At 42.8% G+C, this 20313-nt stretch overlaps 1 protein-coding gene across 6 annotated transcripts in view; it reads right to left on the reverse strand.

The window, feature by feature from the left end:
* LOC144503656 (formin-like protein 2) overlaps positions 1 to 20313 on the reverse strand; it is a 237328-nt gene that overhangs the window by 65734 nt on the left and 151281 nt on the right. For all 6 annotated transcript variants that reach the window (XR_013499536.1, XR_013499535.1, XM_078228346.1 and 3 more), the window contains exons 4-5: positions 12582 to 12658; positions 2343 to 2426 (exon numbers count right to left, since the gene is read on the reverse strand). Coding sequence is in view for 4 of the 6 variants with exons in the window: in XM_078228346.1 (XP_078084472.1) it covers positions 2343 to 2426; positions 12582 to 12658 (161 nt within the window). In the remaining 2 variants the exon portion in view is untranslated. The remainder of the gene's footprint in view (positions 1 to 2342; positions 2427 to 12581; positions 12659 to 20313) is intronic.

Raw genomic sequence — 20313 nt, forward strand, 5'->3', positions numbered from 1 at the left:
ATTTAGTATGGCCAATCAACCTAACCCGCACATCTTTGGACTGTGGGAGGAAACTGGAGCACCCGAAGGAAACCCATGCAGACATGGGGAGAATGTGCAAACTCCACACTCGAGGCCGGAATTGAAGCCAGTTCCCTGGCGCTGTGAGGCAGCAGGGCTAACTACTGTGCCGCCATTGAAATGGGGAAGGTAAGTGGAGAGGGGGGGTTCAGACATTGGGACTGGGGCGGTGGGGGAAGGGGAGTGGGGGAAGGAGAGTGGGGGAAGGGGAGGGTTCATTGGGGATGTTGTAGGGTGTCCCATGCGGTGCTGCATCTAGGTCTTTAATAGTTACTCTGAAATTTGAAGTGCTTTGTTTCCATCAACCTCTTTCAGAGTAACTATGAGTGTAACACTGGCAGAACCATCCGGAGTTAGTGATTGAAATCGCTTTGTCGGATGGTTCCCAGCCCAGCACAATTGTCCAGGGGAAGTTAGTGTTTCTGGACAATTGCCAGTTAAACCCTTACCTGGAACCTGGATTCGCCAACACATCATCGGGAAACTACCCCCAGATTCGACACTGGGGAGCCAGGAAGTAATGGCAACATGTTTATTCCTACACTCTTTCCTCCTTTCATTAACCAACCCTCAATCCATATTCTCCCCAACCCAATGAGCCCTAATTTCATGTAACAGCCTCTGGTGCATCACCCAATCAAATGTTTTTTGAAAACCCAAATAAACCACATTCACTGATTCCCCAGATCCTTGCTGCTCGTTACAGCCAGGACAAGTGCAAGAGTATTTGGTGCCCTCGGTATACTTCCAGCCTTGAACACAAACCCGCACCATACCCCCTACAACTAGCTTCGGAAAATTTGAATTATGTTCTTTGATATTATTTCCTGATTCGCAATTTGGGAAAAGTGATGTAGGTGCACAAATTTGTAAAACAGTTACATAAACAGAATGAGGAATATATGAAATTTTGGGACAGACTGCAATACAAATCTATATGTCTGTCATTATAGATGTGCATATATGTAGATCTAGACCTTTCATTTCCACTGCTGAGGTCTGCTGTTTACTTAATTCATTTGATGAATGGTTCATCCAGTTTTTTGCTGCGCTGCACCCCCTCCCCTGCAACCCCCAAACTTTGCTTGCCTGGGCAACTACCCCATTTGTCTCGTGGTTGCACCAGCCACGGTTACAGTCTCAAAACATGAGCAGATTTGTCAAACATGATTTTCTTTACATATTATCGATCATGATTTTCTAAATGTCCTCTTACCATGTCCTTAATAACAGTCTAGCAATCTCCCAAGGCTGATGACAAAGAAACCGGCCTATCGATCGGCACTTTGTCTCTCCATCCTTTCCTGAAGAGGGGGATTACATTTACTACTTTCCAAAGCTCTAGAATCCGGGTAGTTCATAGAATCCCTACAGTGCAGAAGGAGGCCCATTGAGCCTGCACTGACAACAATCCCACCCAGACCCTGTTTCCATAACCCCTCGGTATTTACCCTGCTAATCCTCCTGACTCTAAGGGTCAATTTAGCAATCAAACCTAACCCCCACTCCACCCCTGCACCTCTTTGGAATGTGGGAGGAAACCGGAGCACCCCTCCCCACCCCACGGCCATTCTGGAAGATGAAAACCAAGGATTGCAGCCATTGGGTCTGGGAAATTTGTCGGATTTTGGCCCTGTTAATTTCTCTACCATTATTTCTTTACTAATATCAATGTTTTTAATCAACAAGGTACAACTTTTCAAGATCTTTTAGAGAAAGAACATCTTAAGAGTGGAAGTTCTCAACAAGTCAACTGATTTTCCATTGATTACAGTGTGGGGTATGGTGTGCACATGTGTGTGTGTTCACAGAATGTCTTAAACAACATGCCGTCTGAAGAGGTGAAGAACCAGTGTCAGCAACTTCTGGAGTTCTGCATTACTCTGTGCATGTGTGGACTCTAGAAGTTGCTGTCAGTGTCAATGGAGTAATGATGGAAAATGTTGACACTTCTCCATCATTATCACCGCAAAACCCACACCAAACACTGGTGGCTGTCAACCTCTCTCGTTCTCTTGAAATAAGGGTTCACTTTGTTTGGAAAAAACATTTTCATTAGATTTCTAGTGCTTACTGATTCCTGGAAAGATATCAAACAACATTTAGAAGCTTATGCCAACCATTTGAAAAATAGCGAACAAATGCTGTCATGTGGTATTTCTTTTCACATTGAAGAAGAAAAGTTAGACAAAAACTTTATTTTACTGGGATTTTGTCCAGTTCTGGATTGAAAGGTTTACATACATAAGGTTTGCTGATGAGTGATCAGAAAGGACACTTACGTAACTGCGTACTGTGCAAATGAAAGGTACTCCACCAATATGTCTAGACCTTGGTTCTCTTCATTCAAAAACTCCCGCACCCAACTGTGAAAAAAGCAAATGCACAGAAGGACCACGTGAGCACATTGTTAATAGCTTTAGAAAACCTAGCGAAATAATCCAAATCATAGCAGCTCACCTCAGCCAAATCTCCCACAAAGGAAAAATATATATAAACCCGATAAGAGTTCATCACAGCTACAGTGTATGATACATACAACATTCCATCCCTGATAGAGCCAAAACATCAAAAATGAGAAACACATTGATAATAATGCACCCTCATTCAAAAAACACCTGAATTCCATAACCATTTCACTTTGCAACATAGTGAGGGGGGAGAGGGGGAGAATGGCGGAGGGAGCGGGGGGCCCAAAACGGCTTCAACGCTGGCGGAATTTCCCCACTCGATTGTCCCTGTCCCTCGCTAATGATGCAAGACAGATCCCAACTTTTAAAGTTGGGATCCCTATTTACACCTTTTGACTGATTGTCCCCATGGTGGACTGTCCACTCACATCAGCATGAGGGCACACCAATATGAATCACAGGAGATCCCTCAAGATGTGCCCCTGGAGAACAGAAACCGCTAAATGTGCAGAGGTGAGGACAGCTCCCAGGAGGGGAAGAGGGTCTTGTCCGGGCAGTGCCAGAGGGTTCCATGGGGAGGTGCCAGGGGTTCCATGGTGGGGGCCCAGTGGAGGGGGGGGGGGGATCCACCACCATACCACTTTCCTTCCCACCCAAAGTGTCAAAAACATGGTGGGAAAAGCTGGCAAAGTAGGCCAACCACGCTCCACTCTTCCCACCCGAGCTGACGCTTTGGGAAAAAATGATTAAATTCCACCCAGCGTTTCAAATTTCTGGTACACCTAACCCGCACATCTTTGGACTGTGGGAGGAATCCGGTGCACCCGGAGGAAACCCACGCAGACACGAGGAGAACGTGCAGACTCTGCACAGACAGTGACCCAATGTTGTATGCATCATACACTGTAGCTGTGGTGTATGCGACGAGAAGTGGTGCATGTAAATTCTATCTTAATTCCATAGATTATTAGTAATGTCAGCAAAACCAAAGAATCGTAAATTATATATTTCCCTGTCAGGGAAAAAAGTTACTAAAGTAAAGTTTATTTTATTAGTCACAAATAGGCTTACATTCACACTGCAATGAAGTTACTGTGAAAATCCCCGAGTCACCACACTCCGGCGCCTATTCGGGTGCACTGAGGGAGAATTTAGCATGGCCAATCCACATAACCCGCACATCTTTGGACTGTGGGAGGAAACCCACGCAGACACAGGAAGAACGTGAAACTCTGCATGGCCAGTGACCCAAGCTGGGAATTGAACCAGGGTCCCTGGCACTGTGAGGCAGCACTGCTAACCACTGTGCCACCGTACTGAACTGAATGCAAGTCCGAACCAGCAGGATATGAAATCTTCAACTCAAAAATGTAAACTGAAGAGGTGTGGGGGTGGAGGGAACAAGTTATCTTTATGGTAACTGTGCCTTCCTTCATAAGACATAAACAGTAGAAAGCAACTTTTTCCATTCGCTCCATTGTAAACCAGTAAACATTTTGAGCCAGTTTATTTTGAATCTAAGCTAGTTTTATCCACTGGGATATTGACAATCAAGCTAATTTTATTCATAGTCCCTAAACAGATTTTAATTTGAGCTGATTCTTTGTTGCCAGTACCCAAGATGATTGTAGATCTGCATCCAGTGGGGGTTGCAACACAATTAATTTTACTTACAGTCTGCTAACAGCCACCAGTGTTAGCAAACATTCATTCGCTTATCCGCTGTGCTAACATTATTTTTTCTTGTTGGTCAAACACTTTAGTCTGGCGGCGGCAGTTTTAGTGCTACAAGATGAAGTATCAGAAGAAGGTGCTTTTTCTCCCCCCCCCTCCCTCCATTTACAAGGCAAGGAAAGATACCATGGGAAAAGAGGAATTCTACATCTGGTAATATTTACCTTTGTCAAATTCCAACATGGTTAGATGGGAGATTTAGTCTCAGACAATAAAGGAAGTTCGATTTCAGAGAGAGCTTTGGGTTTACTTTTTGCAATTTACAGGCTGGTGTTTACATTCCAACAAAATATGCAGGTTTCGTGCATTTAGCAACATTCCTGGTGCTCCAATTAATAATGTATACACACAATACATGACATACATTTATGTCTCTTGCTAAGGTTTTTCCAGAAAGTTTACTAATTATAGAATTTATTTCAAACACTACTGTTGAAGCAGGAGGCATACACAACGCCTGACCGAAGCGACGTATTAAGTCACAGAGCAGCAGACAGATTCTACAATTCCCCCACATGCTGAAACTCCTGTTTGAACTGTTTTGTAAGGGGAAGAAACTGAGCTTTTTCACAAGGTGAGGGGAAAACAAATATCAAAAATCAAAGGATAGGCAGCCCGCTATACGTCCGAACAGCAGCGGTCTTCGAGACCCAAGAATGATGCATGGTCTACGGGCAAAAGATTATTTGGTGATGGAGGTACCACATTCTAAATTAATCCAGAGACAAATGTTCGCATGTTAAACAGTATTCCTGAGCTTTTACTGAGAAGGAGCCTTCTAAATCAATTTTCACACAAAGCATCTGGAGACACAGGCATGCTGCATTCAGCTAAGGAGATTCCAGGAAGGAGCACTTTCAATGCAATTCTGAAGTCCCAGATGGGGAAGGAGACTTAGCGATCAGACAGCATTTCCTGAAGTGGCAGCAGCAGGGAGGCTCGGCTGATTTTGGCATCAGGGCATCGTTAACATGCTGCATACCCAATCAAAAAGGCCAGAAAATTGGCAGGAAGCAGTTGCCCAGTCACTGAAGTGGGCATCAGGAAGATGGCACGGTGGGTCCAGGCAAACAGGATAAGGTCAGTGCCTCCGAAGCAGGGGGTGAAAGGGCAGGGCAGGCGTCAGTCTCTCCTGCTCACCAGGAAACAAACTCATTTCTTCTGGAGCGATCGACTGTTCCCAGCAGATTTGGCCTGACAGGAAAATCACAACTGCTCCCCCGTTCATTCTTCAAGTTAACATAGGAGATTGGACCTGAATGTCACTGGGGCCTGATCAACGCATTTACAGAGAATGCCACATGCTTGATGTGGGTGTCTTTGCTGCCTGTGATTTAAAATTACAATTGGCCAGGTAAGGGAGGGAAAGACGTGGGCAAGTCCCCTGCCTAATTTTAGCTGTTGTTGCTCTTCACCCAGTCATTCTCTTGATACAGCTGCTTCTGCACTTCTTAAAATCCAGGGGACACAAATCTGAGCTTGACTCATGCCCAAGTGGTTTAACTATATATCACCAGTTTAGGGTGCACCAAATCAAGCTCTATTGGGCTTCAATGCACATTACCCTCAGATTATTCTCAAGAGCATTTATAACCTCCAGCATAATTTCTCGAATCACCAGCAATTGGCTCTCTCTAGCCTCACTTCCAACAATCAATGGCCTTTGTATTTCTTTGTCAGCAAGATGGAGACAATGGCCAGAATTCTGATGCAGAAGCAAAGGTTGTCTTTGCAAAAGTGGTGGTGGAGGCTTGGGTCTTGAAGTCCCAGCCCCAATCCCGCCATTTTTGGTTCTAATGTGCACAACTATCATTCACAGAGGCAACAGTACATTTGAAAGCGTAGCTACCTCAGTCAGATCTGATTTTGGTTACTGTAATATCCAAAACATGGCTTCTGCACTTTAGATCTGGTGGGAGAAAGTCCAAAGCTGCTCGAGACCTTTTGAAGAGGCATGGCACCCTTTTGGGTATGGTCCTGGGACACCTTTGGAGAAGTCGGGGGCCCATTGAGAGAAATAAGCTGCCCTTTGGGATTATTAAAAGTGGACATGGTGCCTAAAAAATGATTAAACTCATTGGAACTGTCAAGCCCATTGGAACTGTCGAGAACTGTCAAGGCATATATAAATGGCAAGACATTTATACCAGAAAAAAACTGCAGTGTTTAAAAAATAATATCAACCACTTTGAACACATTTTTTGCCACTTCTCTTACATCTGTGTGTCTGGCTCAGCATCATTTGTCTTTGCTTGTGAAATGCCTCAGGGCAGTTTTCTACATTAAAGTCACCACATAAGAGCAAGATTTTGTTGTTGTAAAATGCTTGCAGTTCAAAATCTTACCATAGGTTCTGTAAGCGGAAAGGAAGAGACGGGAAGTGAGGAGGAAGATCAGTAGTGAACTTGTGATGAAATAATCCTCATGAAGCTGAAATGTATAACCTGGAATGGAGGGAATTGTGTATCCTGTTGGAACATTGGTGGTGACCCTTATACATTAGCCAACTAATCCCTCGCAAGTGTCTTGCATCCACCATTAGTGCTCAGGAGTATGACAATGCCAGACCTATGTACTGTATAATTATGAGTTATTATCTGAACCTTCTGGAGCCTGGGCCTTTGTGAACCACCCTGATTTAACAGCCCTAGATGCTGACATATTTACAACTGCACATTAATGTTTCCTATGCTTCTGTCCAGAGTGATGCGGTCTGGAACGACCTTCATGCACTGCTGTGCTTTATTGTTTGCTATGACTAATTCTTGGACCCGACTCCCAAATAGGTAACTGCCTTCGTAAAGCAGATATGTCTATTTATACTGAACATGTCAAAAGTCTGCATATCCCTTACTGGAAGACATGAGTCCAGAATTGTTCACTGTGCTAGCTGTAACTCAAATAGTTGTATAACAGGGGGCACAGGTTCAAGGTGAAAGGGGAAAGTTTAAAGGAGATGTGCGAGGGAAATTTATCACGGGAATGGTGGATGCCTGGAACGTGCTGCCAGAGGAGGTGGTGGAAGCAGGCACATTAACAACATTTAGGTGGCATCTGGATGGATACATGAATAGGGAGGGAAAAGAAGGATACGGACTGAGTAAGAAGGGCAGAGGTTTTTTTAAATTTTAGTTAGGGCATCATGATCGGCACAGGCTTGAAGGGCCAGAGGACTTGTTCCTGTGCTGTAGATTTCTTTGTTCTAACATAGGAACATAGCAATGTAAGGAACTGGAGAAAGATCACCGAAATTCATCTCGCATTGTTTTAAACTATCAATCACTTTGATACTTTTGTACAGTTTTCCCAGGCTACTTGACAGATTATTACCATTGGTTGGGTGGCTTCCCCAAGGAGCATATTGTGCCAAAATTGGATAACTGGACTCCTTACTTGAAGGTGGTAAGCAATATGAGTTCTGGAGATTTTTTGCCTAGTTTATAGCTGGTAGGATCTGGGCCAGGGAGAGAAATCATGGGCATCAGTGCAGCTTCTCGGCCTTTTGGCTAAGATCAAGTGTAGTATGGTCGGCAGCCCATGGTCGGCCGCACTTGGTCGAGGTCATTAGGTTACACTGAAGCTTCATATGTTTCATATGAAGCAATTTTTAAAAGTGGCATCTCGGCCTTTTGGCTAAGATGCAAATGAGCTCAAGTCTTGGAGGAGGAACCTCCCCCTTCTCCAATCAGCTTGGCTCATGTAGATCAGGCCCAGGACAGGGTGATTTTGGTCGCTCGCCCTGTCTTGTCAGCCTGGATCTGAAATGTCTCAACTTGTTGAGACTCTGAATTGGATTTGATTTGATTGAATTGGAAAAGTATAAAAAAATAAAATAAAATCAGTGCATTGCCTGTCTCCGTGCACCTTAGCCCCCCTGACCATCCTCTCCCATCTTTTCGGGGCCCAAATTAGGACCGTCGTCATAATAGGGTCCAACTGTTTAATACAGGTCCAGCAAAATATCTCGGCGTTTGTACTCTATAAAGCTAGTTGAAAGCTCAGGTTTCAGAAGGACTTTGCAACCACGGTTTTGTCAGACAGTTACACACACCTTGGTTGTTCACATTATGCAACCAGCTGAGCTTCTTTGAACCTGGCCCTATGAAATAGCTGAATAGCAAAACACTTGAACCTCAGAAGCACCGCAAACAATAATTCCATGCACAAATGAGAACATGTTGAACTAACGGTGACATATTCTGTTGGTACATGACTCCTGATTTCATTTCGACTTTACAAGTGACAAAATATTCCAGTAAATTAGCACCAACCTATTCATCAGCAATCATGTGCTATTTCTATCTACACAAGTGGACTTTGTTAAGAATAATAACACTCTGCATTGAGTGACAAACATTTTCTCATTTTAAGTTGAAGTTAACTACTCTCACCAATAGGGCTTTTGTGGCGCAGTGATAGCATCCTTGCCTCTGAGCCAGAAGCTCCGGGTTCGAGTCTCACCGCAGGACTTGAGGGCCAAGGAAGATGAGTTCATGACACGGTCAAGCAGGTTGAGTGTTGGCGGTAAGAGCGGGAGAGATTCCTAGTCAGCCACACTTGACATGGAGTGATGTCCCTCAAACTATAAGCCCCTGGCGATAGACTAGCAATCTGTTCTGGGAATTACTAGCTATACAAACAGTTGAAAGTCTACCTTGGTGCACCACTAGGCATGAGGGGACAATGGGAATGGAATTTTTACTAATGCCAAACATGGAGCCTATATTAGAGGAGTGAAGTACTCCGATGCTGGAAATCTGTAACGGAAACAGAAAATGCTACGAACTAACAAACCAGGCAACATCTGTGGAGAGGGGAACCGAGTCAACACTTCGGATCCACAATTTGCACGAGCTCTGCTGAAGTGCCACTGGCCTATTTCTCTCTGCGCAGATGCTGCCAGATGTGCTGAGCATTTCCAACACTTCCCATTTCGATTGGAGAAAATCCCTAATCAGCCCTTCACAAAGCAACCAGACTTCTTGGCAGCCATTCATTCCCTGTCAGCAAGAAAACCAGCAGCAGCTGCCCGAGATCTGGTTTGACACAACATTAAACACAAATTTCAAAAAAGGTGTCTGAGTACGCCGAGCAAAAAAAATCAACGTCAAAGCAATAAATTGATAATTCAAAAAAATTATTAATCAAAATGATTAAAAGGTGTCAAACAGCAGAGCTGACTAATAAATTTTTTTTTTATGTGCCTCTGCTTTAATACTTTCTTCCTCATTTTACAGCGTTATCAAGCGACAGACAGCTTTGAAGTGTCCCATTTTTCCCCACTTGTGGCACTCAGCTCTCCCTGCTGGACATTCTTCCCACTTGAGGTTCGTTCTCACCACATCAATAACGTTTCAAAATGGCGGTTGGCATGCTCTTCTCCATTTTCATTGGCTTAGGCTTTGGTTCACGGCCAGCAGACTGAATGGTCTCACTCGACCTTCTCCACCAGACCTCACCTTCCCTGCAGACAAATGCTCAATTATGTTTTCTAAGCTGGGTTTGCCTTGCAATTTGTACTGCCTTGACCAATATTAAATCCTCTCTTGTTTGCAAGAGATCTGATAATGCTTCATCCAGGATCCCTAATATTACTCTGTCACAATCGCAGTTCCCTGCCAGCCTGTGTAGCTCATTGATGAACTAATCCATGCTTCCACTTGTTTTCTTCTCTTGTTAATATTTGCCCCGTCTATAATTAAGGCCACGATTCTCCCATCCACCCCACCACTTTTCTGGCGGGTCCGGCCTGGAGACGCGCGTCTGCGGCCTTGAATGGGGATTTGTGCATGCGCGGGGAACGCACGCGCATCTCCCACAGCAGGCGAGCCGTCGCCCGCCAGACCACGCTGGAAACCGGCGGGAAGGCAGGTAAGTCATTTAAATCTTTTAAAAATCTATTTTAAACATGTAGATTAGTTAATTATCGTGACCTTTCAGGTCCCGATCAATTCTCCCACCTCACCAGGAGTACTTCATTCCGGCGGGGTTCAGACTAGCTCCCCTCGTTTGGGGAACGAGCGGGCAACCCTGCCGGAATGAAGGCGGGGGGGCAATCGGGGACCCCCGGGGGGGGGGGACGGTCGGCGGGGGGGTGGTGCCCCGTGGGCATGGGCACCCTGACAGTGCCCGCCTGAGTCCCCTGGCACTGCCCAAGGGTGGGGTGGGGGGGGGGGGGGGGGGGGGGGGGGTGTCCCGGGCTGGCCAGCAAATGAGAGCTTGACAGTCTGGGGATGCGCAGAGTTCCAGAACTGTCAGACTCCAGTGTGAATAGGCCCCACCCCCCTGGGTTTTTAATGAGATTGACGACTGGGCCCTCTGCATTGCACAGAGTGCAGAGATTCGGGTGAGAAGCTGAACTAACAGAACTGGTGCGATCTAGAACAGTTTTCCCGCCAATTCAGCACTTTTGGGAGTATCACCCCCCCCAAGTTTCCGTGGACACTGGAACATGAATCAAATATTGGCAGGATTTTTTCCTCAGAAGTTTGCCTTGCTTTGTTATCACATTGTCAGTAATAGATTGAGTTGCATAAAGTAGTGAACTGACCTGGATTTATGGATCTTTTCTGTAGAAGCCAGATGCAGTTCTGTATTTAGTGAACCTCTTTCTCCAGTCATCCCTGTTCTGGGCCATTTGTGAACCGTCAGGTCCCCAAGTTGATTTTGCGAGTGGTAATGTGATTCCCTGATTCTACTGAACCCTGAAATTATTGCTGCTTCGGGTCAATGCTCATTGCTGTCCAAACTCCATGTCTGTGTCTCAGTTTGCATCTGATGCACGTGATGCTCTGACCTTTTGGTGCCTTTCGTCCTTCTTTTAAGGATCTCTCGACTTGCCAGGTCTGTGGCTGCTTCTTAAAGTTTGTCTCAGTCTTTTGCTTACTGTCTGCTGCCACCATGTTCCATCAGACGGGATTCTTTTGGGGGCTTGTCTATTCTCCCAAAACAGGCTGCTTGAGACTGCAGTCTGTTAAAACCATTATTCTTTATTTGCAGCTACTATGTACATATTAGAACCTCTGCACGAGGCTGGAACCTCTCCTACCTCCAGACCTCTGTTACTTAATCATAAGCTTCTGATGTTAATCCTTTATTCTACACAGATTATCTGGTTATCTATCTCAGAGAATCCCGACAGTGCAGAAGAAGGCAATTTGGCCCATCGAGTCTGCACCAACAACAATCCCACCCAGGCCCTATCCCTGTAACCCCACGCATTTACCCTGCTAATCCCCCCGACACTAAGGGACAATTTTGCATGGCTAATTAAATTAACCCACACATCTTTGTACTGAGAGAACATCGAGCGCCCAGAGGAAACCCACGCAGAGACGGGGAGAACGTGCAAACTCCACATAGAGGCCGGGATTGAACCCGGGTCCCCGGAGCTGTGAGGCAGCAGTGCTAACCACTGTGCCACCCATCTCATTGCTGGCAATGGGAACTTGCTGTTTGCAAATAGGCTGTCATGTTTTCCTGCATCACAACACTGACAACACTTTGGAAACAAATTGTTGGCTGCAGAGCTTTTTTTTTTGGACATTCAGAGGACTTGAAAAACGTTATATATGTAAGGGTCTTTTTGTTATTTTCACATAGCAGACATTGCTTTCTTAAATGTATTCTATATACACTGAGTAATGGTCTGAAACCAATAGAACCTTCAAAGAGACTTTTAAAGCTGCCTGTGCCTTCAGGACTATATTATTTCATCACGTTGCTATCTAGTTTCTGTGCACCATTTCATCATATCCTGATCAGTTCCCCCCCCACCGGCCCCCCCTCCCCTGCCATCAACAGCTTCTCATGTATTTGTGCAGCTCCCAAGACTACAAAAGAGCCTTTCTGTTGGTTGCCTGTGGGCATAAGAACGGCTGTCAGCTTTTAAATTACATTTGTCTCCGGAATGCCAAAGCACTGAAATTTGGAATTCACATTCTTTGGACATTCTTGAGGATCCTTTCCGAGCTTAATGTATTTTCTCTCCTTTTATTCCACTCATGATTTGAGAAAACCCATCATGGAAGTGGGTGGAAGGCCTGCTCCCTGTTGTGTGAAATTAGACTGGGACGGACTCTCTCTCTCTCCAATTTTCCCTCCCTGCTGACAGGGATTTTATAAACATTGTTCTAAAATGTAGACCGAGAATTCAATATCTGGGAACCTTAGGCACACATCTACGTCTGTGTTCAGCTGCAAAGGCATCAGTTAGTTCCGAACAGATTAAAAATAATTAGTTTCACTTGCTACCGAGGAACAAAAAGGTGGTTTAGTTGCGAGTTTTATTATATGGACTAGGACCTGTGAGATGTATAATCCAATCTCATTCACTACAGAGAGAGAATGGCCCTTTGGCAAAGTGTTCAAACTTACCCAATATAGTTTGTTCTCAGAGAAATCTCCAGTTCTCGCAGTACTTGAGTTGATTCTTGCACTCTTCTTCTGAACTTCTGCAAATATTTAATTGAAGACGTTTAGGACGACAATAGATCAATTCAAAACTGAATCAGGTAACCAACCTTGCTGAGTGTCCAGTTGTCAAATGTATGAATCCGGCACACTGCATGGCAGTTTAGTCCAGCTTTAAAAGGTGCTGAGGAAAACCATGTGTTAAACATAGAAAAGGGTATGATGTCACTGATAAGTAAAACCATACCCGATCATCTGTTACTGCTCCTATATGAAGTACCTACACTATTGTGCTAAATTGAAACTATTTTAATCACTTAACATGAGAAGAAAACTACAATCTTGCAGGGTCTACAGAGACAGATGGTTGGTTTTGTCATCCCTGGAGGGTGTGAGTTATAGTAAGAAGTCTCACAACACCAGGTTTATTTGGTAGCAAAAGCCACTAGCCTTCGGAGCGTTGCTCCTTCATCAGGTGAGTGGGATTTCAGTTCACAAACAGGGCATATAAAGACACAAACTCAATTTAAGTGTAAGTTATGCCAAGAAGATGATCTTGCATTCTCTCTGTTTAGCATTCTATGGATGTTAAAAGAACACAGCGACATGGTATAAGTTTTAGGAGCGAGGGGCAAGGTTCTGTGTAGGAACCTGATGGCTATCAGGGCCTGTCTGACCAACACTGTAATGTGCTGCTAAAAAAAGAATGATCTTCCTTCCCCAAAACCCCCCACCCTGCTTTATGTTGTTATTGAGCTGAACATGCTTTCTCAGGTCAAAGTAGAACATGGCAGTGACTTTCCAGATGATAAAGTCACTGCAGATATACCCTTCACACTTAGACCCTTTGTGTCTTAACTAAGATGGCGCCAGAGACTCAATTCTGGACACAGCACCCATCATTCTTGCTGGGGGGGGGGGGGGATGGGGGGCAGTGGCAGACAGAGGTGGCAGCACATCTGAATGCAGCTGCCTTCAATCAGAAGCAATTTTTGTTACCAAGATTTCCAAAACATAACACATGGGCTTCACACATTTGGGGAAAAGATCTAAACCAACCAGTGTTCTGTGGGAAGGTCAGGTACCCTTTTGAAGAGCTTCAGGTTTTCAGGTACCCATTTGGATTGTTAACGGCAGATGTTAATGTGAATAAAAGGTGTTTGAAAAATTCCTTCAATTCGGAAACGGTCCCAACAGATTGGAAGTTGGCAAATTTTCCATCATTTTGCAAGGAGGGAGAGAAGAATCAGTGAACTATAGACCAGTTAGCCTGCCGTCAATCATTGGCAAAATGTTAGAATTTATTCATATCTTAACAGTGCACTTAGAAAAGCATAATCTGGTTAGAACAAGTAAACATGGTTCGTTAAAGAGAAATCCTGTTTGACAAATTTATTAGAGTGTCTTGAGGATAGAAAAGGGGGAACCAGCAGATGTTGTATACCTGGAAATCTAAAAAGCATTTGATAAGGTGCCACACGACAGTTAATAGGCAAGATAGGCACTCATCTGAGTTGACAAACAATAAATAGTGCTGTATCACAAGGATCAGTGTTGGGGTCTCAGCTATGTACAATCTATATTAATGACTTTGATTAAAAGACAGAAGGTAATGTATTTAGGTTTACTGACGATACAAAGCAAGGTGGAAAGGTAAGCAGTGGGGAGGACATGGAAAGACTGCAGAGAGATATAGTCAGGTTCACTGAGTTGGCAACAAGGTGGCAAATGGAGTATAATGTAGGGAAGTGTGAAGTTATTCACTTTGATTGTAAGAATAGAGAATCAGAATATTTTTTAAAAGGTAGAATCTTTTTAAGTATTGATGTTAAATGAGACTTGTGAGTGCTCATTCAAGAAACTCAAAGTTAGCATGCAAATGCTGCAAGCAATGTGGAAGACAAATAGCATACTGGCCTTTATTGCAAGGGGATTACAGTATGGGAATAAAGAAGTCTTGCTACAATTGTACAAGATTTTGGTGAGACCACATCTGGAGAACAGCATGTATTTTTGGTCTCCACATTTAAGAAGGGATATACTTGTAATTTGTACATATATTGAAACTTACAAGGTTATGTGGAGAGGCGAGAGGGATGGGGGAGGGTTCTGAATGGAATGTTCTTTTGAGGGGTTAATGCAGACTCGGTGGGCCAAATGGTCTCTTTCTGCACTGTAGGGATTCTATGGACACTTCATCATGCCTTCCATTTGCTATCTTAGATAGGAATAAAGACATCAATTGATAAGGTTCACTATTTTTTCATAGGCCTGTGCTGGTTTTTAAAAAAGGTAATGTGAACAACAAAATTGCCTCTTCCTTTATTTATATAACAAAAACAAAAATGCTGGAAAATTCTGTTTATTTACATTACTTCAGTCTTTTTCAAAACTGCTTTAATTCTGAACATGGGAATGGAGGTAGGAAAAGTTGACAATGAGAACTGGAGCAATATTAAACAGCAGTATTCACTGTACAAATAAAAAAGTTAAATATACCCATGGTAACTGAAAACTCAAAATCTGTAACAACCCTTGAATTGAAATCCCATATAACAGTTGAATGTCCAAGACTCCATTATAGCCAAACAAATTAATCATATTCAATATCCATTCTAACCCCACTAGTATTAGACAATGGATTCCAAATGGCTTCCACACATCTTCATTTTCAATTATCAAAAAAATATTTCATCTTTTTACCGAAACATGCAATGTAGTTTAATTGGAGGAAAATGCGTCATATTTAATTACAATCGTTTGAGAAAACAACAAAAGTTTCGCCCTATTTTTGGATCACATGCATTATTGTCATTTCAAATGATCAAAAATATGATCAAGCACCTTACACCACACCAGTAAAGGCTGTGCACACTACTAACAGCAAATTTAAATAGCTTTGCCTTTCAACCAGACACCAACCAGGGACTGCTTCTGAGGGCTTATGATTTCCATAGAGCATTTATCTTCAAAATGCATAGTACATTTCTTCCAGAGTCAAAGCAATTTTACTGACCTCAATATTTCCACACAGAGTTTTGTATGTTTATTATCTGTTCATGTGAGTAGATTATTGTACACTGTCTGGAAGTAACTTTAAATCATCTTCATTGAAGCATATAATGTAGCCCAGCATATAGAATGCTTTTGCTATGCTTTCAGTTCATACCATGAGTACGAAAAAAAATTACGTCAATTGAGCTTTTGTGGGATTTATTTTGCACTTCACAATGAAAATGTGGAGAGTCCACAACGTATGTGTTTTATCAAAGGTTTCTGCAAATGTCAAACTCTTGGCATTCACTCTTGATATAGAACTATAATATGAAACTCATCCCCCTTAAAATGCGAGGTCAAAAGAAAATATCTACCCTTATTACATGCTCTTTGTCTTGCCTTGTCTGGTTGGCTCGTAGAATGTGCCAGCCTCTACATTTAAACTGGAGGCACATTTAGAAAGTCAAGAGAACCCAAAGCCAGGATTATTCAAGCTGGAAGAAATTGTTTAGTGCACTTCTCTCACTGGACTATGCTACAAAAAAAAAACTGCTGATAAAATCCACACAGGATGCAAGAACATCTGTGCTGACCAAATAAAATATTTTTAGAATCACAGCGAGTTCATGGGACTAACTGCATTTGCTTCAGAAAACAACAACATTTTATTTTCAATATTCCAACGCTGAATATTTGAATGAACTTGACGATTTCTGCTTGTCTATTAAATTAGCAATTTTAGGTAGCAGACTTTCCAGTGTCCACAGTAATGCGCTGCTTTGATCTTATAAAATATACAAATTGAGATCAACTTTTCAACGCTTTGTAGTGGGAAAATAAAATTACAGAAGTTAATGTACCAAGGTCATCCCACTAAGTCAGACCGTTAAATCAGAGTATTGCATGTGAGATCACAATCTTGCATCCTCCTACTTCACAAATCGCAATCTCACACCCCACTGCTAATTCCAGCTTTATTGTTTTCAGATGGTTTCTCTTGCTGGAGTGTGTGGGAGAAAGAAAAAGTTATATACATGGAGCTTTTCCAGTGTTCATGGTGCTTTTGGAGATCTTCCAATAAATCAAGAGGTACTGCAGTTTAATTACAGGATTCTCACCAGGGATGGTGGCCGCAGCCCTTTCACTGCAGTGTACTTTTGTTTCCCCTGCTACCCAGCTAGAGAAAGCAAAAGCAAATCTTAACTCACACCGATGGTCATAGGACTGTCTGCAAGTAGCTGTTGCCTTTGTCAACATCACAATTACTTTCATGGTTTGCACTTTTCCCACTAGAAAGCTAATTTGACCCAAACACTGTGTAAAAGGCCACTTCCGTCTCAAACAGGAAATTGACATTTTTCATTTCCATAAACACATGCTGAAAGCAGCCACCTAGTGACTCATTTAGCAATTGACCATTGAGCTGAATTGTCACTGTCCTCTTCACCCATCACAACCAAAAGGTAATCGGGGCTGCCCTGCGTCAACATAAACTATGCAACGTGATAATAAACTTAAAATGCCTGCTCTTAGTTAATTTTCCCCACTACTTCAAAACTACAGCAATGGGAGGTACGTGATGATTAGTGTCATGAAAACAACAGGGTCATCAAGGTTTACAGCATGGAAACAGGCCCATCGGCCCAACTTCTCCATGTCGCCCAGTTTTAACCACTAAGCTAGTCCCAATTGCCCACATTTAGCCCATATCCCTCTATACCCATCTTACCCATGTAACTGTCTAAATGTGTTCTAAAAGATAGAATTGTACCCACCTCTACTACTGCCTCTGACAGCTCATTCCAGACACTCACACCCTCTGAGTGAAAAAATTGCTCCTCTGGACCCTTTTGATCTTTCCCCTCTCACCTTAAACTTACGCCTTTTAGTTTTAGACTCTCTTACCTTTGGGAAAAGATGTTGACTACCTACCTTATTTATGCCCCTCATTATTTTATAGACCTCAACAAGTTCACCCCAAGCCTCCTATGCTCCAGGGAAAAAAGTCCCAGTCTATCCAGCCTCTCCTTGTAACTCAAACCATCAAGTCCCAGTAGCATCCTTGTAAACCTTTTTCTGCACCCTTTCTAGTTTAATAATATCCTTTCTATAATAGGGTGACCAGAACAGTACACATTATTCCACGTGTGGCCTTACCAATGTCTTGTGCAACTTCAACAAGACATCCCAACTCCTGTATTCAATGTTCTAACCAATGAAACCAAACATGTCAAATGCCTTCTTCACCACTCTGTCCACCTGTGACTCCACTTTCAAGGGGCAATGAACCTGTATTCCTACATCTCTTTGTTCTATAACTCTCCCCAACACCCTACCGTTAACTGAGTAGGTTCTGCCCTGATTCGATCTACCAAAATGCATCACCTCACATTTATCTAAATTAATCTCCATCTGCCATTCTCCAGCCTACTTGCCCAATTGATCAAGATCCCGTTGCAATCCTAGATAACCTTCTTCACTGTCCACTATGCCACCAGTCTTAGTGTCATCTGCAAACTTACTAACGATGCCTCCTACATTTTCATCCAAATCATTAATATAAATGACAAATAAACAGTGGATCCAGCACTGATCCTTGAGGCACACAATCATCAACCGGGCCTCAACTGGGATCTTGGGTTCATGTCACACTATCTGTAACCCCCATGACTTGCCTGGGCTTGCAAAATCTCTCTAACTGTCCTGTCTGGAGACAATACACATCTCTTTAACCTGTGCTTAACCCTCTCTCCACTCAAATTGTCTGTACCTTTAAGACTTGATTACCTGTAAAGACTCACATTCCAACCATTATCTTGTAAATTGAGTTTGTGTCTTTATATGCTGTTTGTGAATAAAACTCCCACTCATCTGATGAAGGAGCAACGCTCCGAAAGCTAGTGGCTTGTGCTACCAAATAAACCTGTTGGACTTTAACCTGGTGTTGTGAGACTTCTTATTCTGTTGTCAAGCCAATTTTGTATCCATTTGGCTATCTCACCCTGCTTCCCGTGACATTTAACTTTATGCAACAACCTACCATGCGGTACCTCGTCGAAGGCCATGCTAAAGGCCGTGCAGACAACATCGACTGCCCTCATCTACCTTCTTGGTTACCCCTTCAAAAAACTCAATCAAATTCGTGTGACATGATTTTCCATTCACAAAGCCATATTGACTTGTCCCTAATCAGTCCTTGCCTCTCTAAATGCCTATTAACAACTTACCCACTACAGACGTTAAGCTTACCAGCCTATAGTTCCCAAGCTTTACCCTGCAGCCCTTTTTAAACAAAGGCACAACATTTGCTACCCTCCAATCTTCAGGCACCTCACCTGTGGCTGTCGATGATTCAAATATCTCTGCTCGGGGACCTGCAATTTCCTCCCTAGCCTCCCACAACGTCCTGGGATACACTTCATCAGGTTCCGGGGATTTATCTACCTTGATGCACTTTAAGACTTCCAGCATCTCCTTCTCTGTAATGTGTACACGCCTCAAGACATCACTATTTATTTCCCCAAGTTCCCTAACATCCATGCCTTTCTCAAATACCGATGAGAAATATTCATTTAGGATCTCACCCATCTCTTGTGGATTCACACCTTGTTGATCCTTAAGAGGCCCTACTCTCTCCCTAGCTACTCTTGTGCCCTTTATGTGTTTGTAGAAGCTGTTTTTCTTTTGGTGATATTATTGTCATATTTCTCATGTACTGGAAGACAAACTATTGGAGTTGTATGTATGGCAATTGGAGTAAGAGACAGGGTGACTGCAAGAATCTAAACTAACAGTAAGACATGCTTTTGATATGGTAATGAACCAAGCAGAACTTCAATCGGGATTTTACATTAGGCAATAACAGGAATAAATTTGAATGGGTTGTTCTACTTCAAAGAGGAACATACGCAGTTTATAAAAAGGTGCAAGTAAAGGTGGAGTAAGTTTACTTTTTTTAAATCCTAAGAGCTAAAGTAAAGAAATAAATTTTATAAATTCTGGGAAGAAAGAATTATAAAGAGACTGGGTGAGACATTGGAGAGATCAAAGGGAAAGAACATATTTAAGAAAAGACTGAAGCATATGTGAGGAAGTAGCCGCTGAGATCTCCCAAAAAGCAGCAGGATAGCTGACCAGAAAATGGAAGCTTCCAGAAAACCATCTGCTGTCAGCCTCAGAGGACACCGCCAAGAGAAAATAAAAGCATTGTTTGGTAACAGTTACTGGAATTCCATAGATTTTAAAATCTATAAGGATGGTTGCTGAACAGAAAAAGGAAGGTAATTTGATGGTAGTTTAAGTTAAAATCTTCTGGAATTGTTTTAAGGTACCCTTTACTGTGTGAAGCTAATTTTTGTGTTTAAGTGTAATACCGTTTTATCCTTTTCTTTATTTATTCATAAGTATTTACTATACTGTAAAATCATCACAATTAGTTGGGGACGTCATTTCCTGAGTTCAGAACCTCTCCTCATACTGTACAAATTGCAAGAACTCTTTTAGCAGTTGTTTCAAGTTTCCCTTTGGGATTTGGGCAGCTCAGCATTTATCATCAACCCTGTCGTAACATTAATGTGAAGCAAGCAGTTAAGTAAGAAGCACTGAGAAGCTTATGATGTCACCGCTTAACACCTTTTTAGCATTCACTGCATGATAAAAATATGAACTTGAACGAAACAAGAACTCTCCGAGGTTTAAA

This window comes from Mustelus asterias, chromosome 14 (genome assembly GCF_964213995.1).
Source record: "Mustelus asterias chromosome 14, sMusAst1.hap1.1, whole genome shotgun sequence".
NCBI lineage: Eukaryota > Metazoa > Chordata > Chondrichthyes > Carcharhiniformes > Triakidae > Mustelus > Mustelus asterias.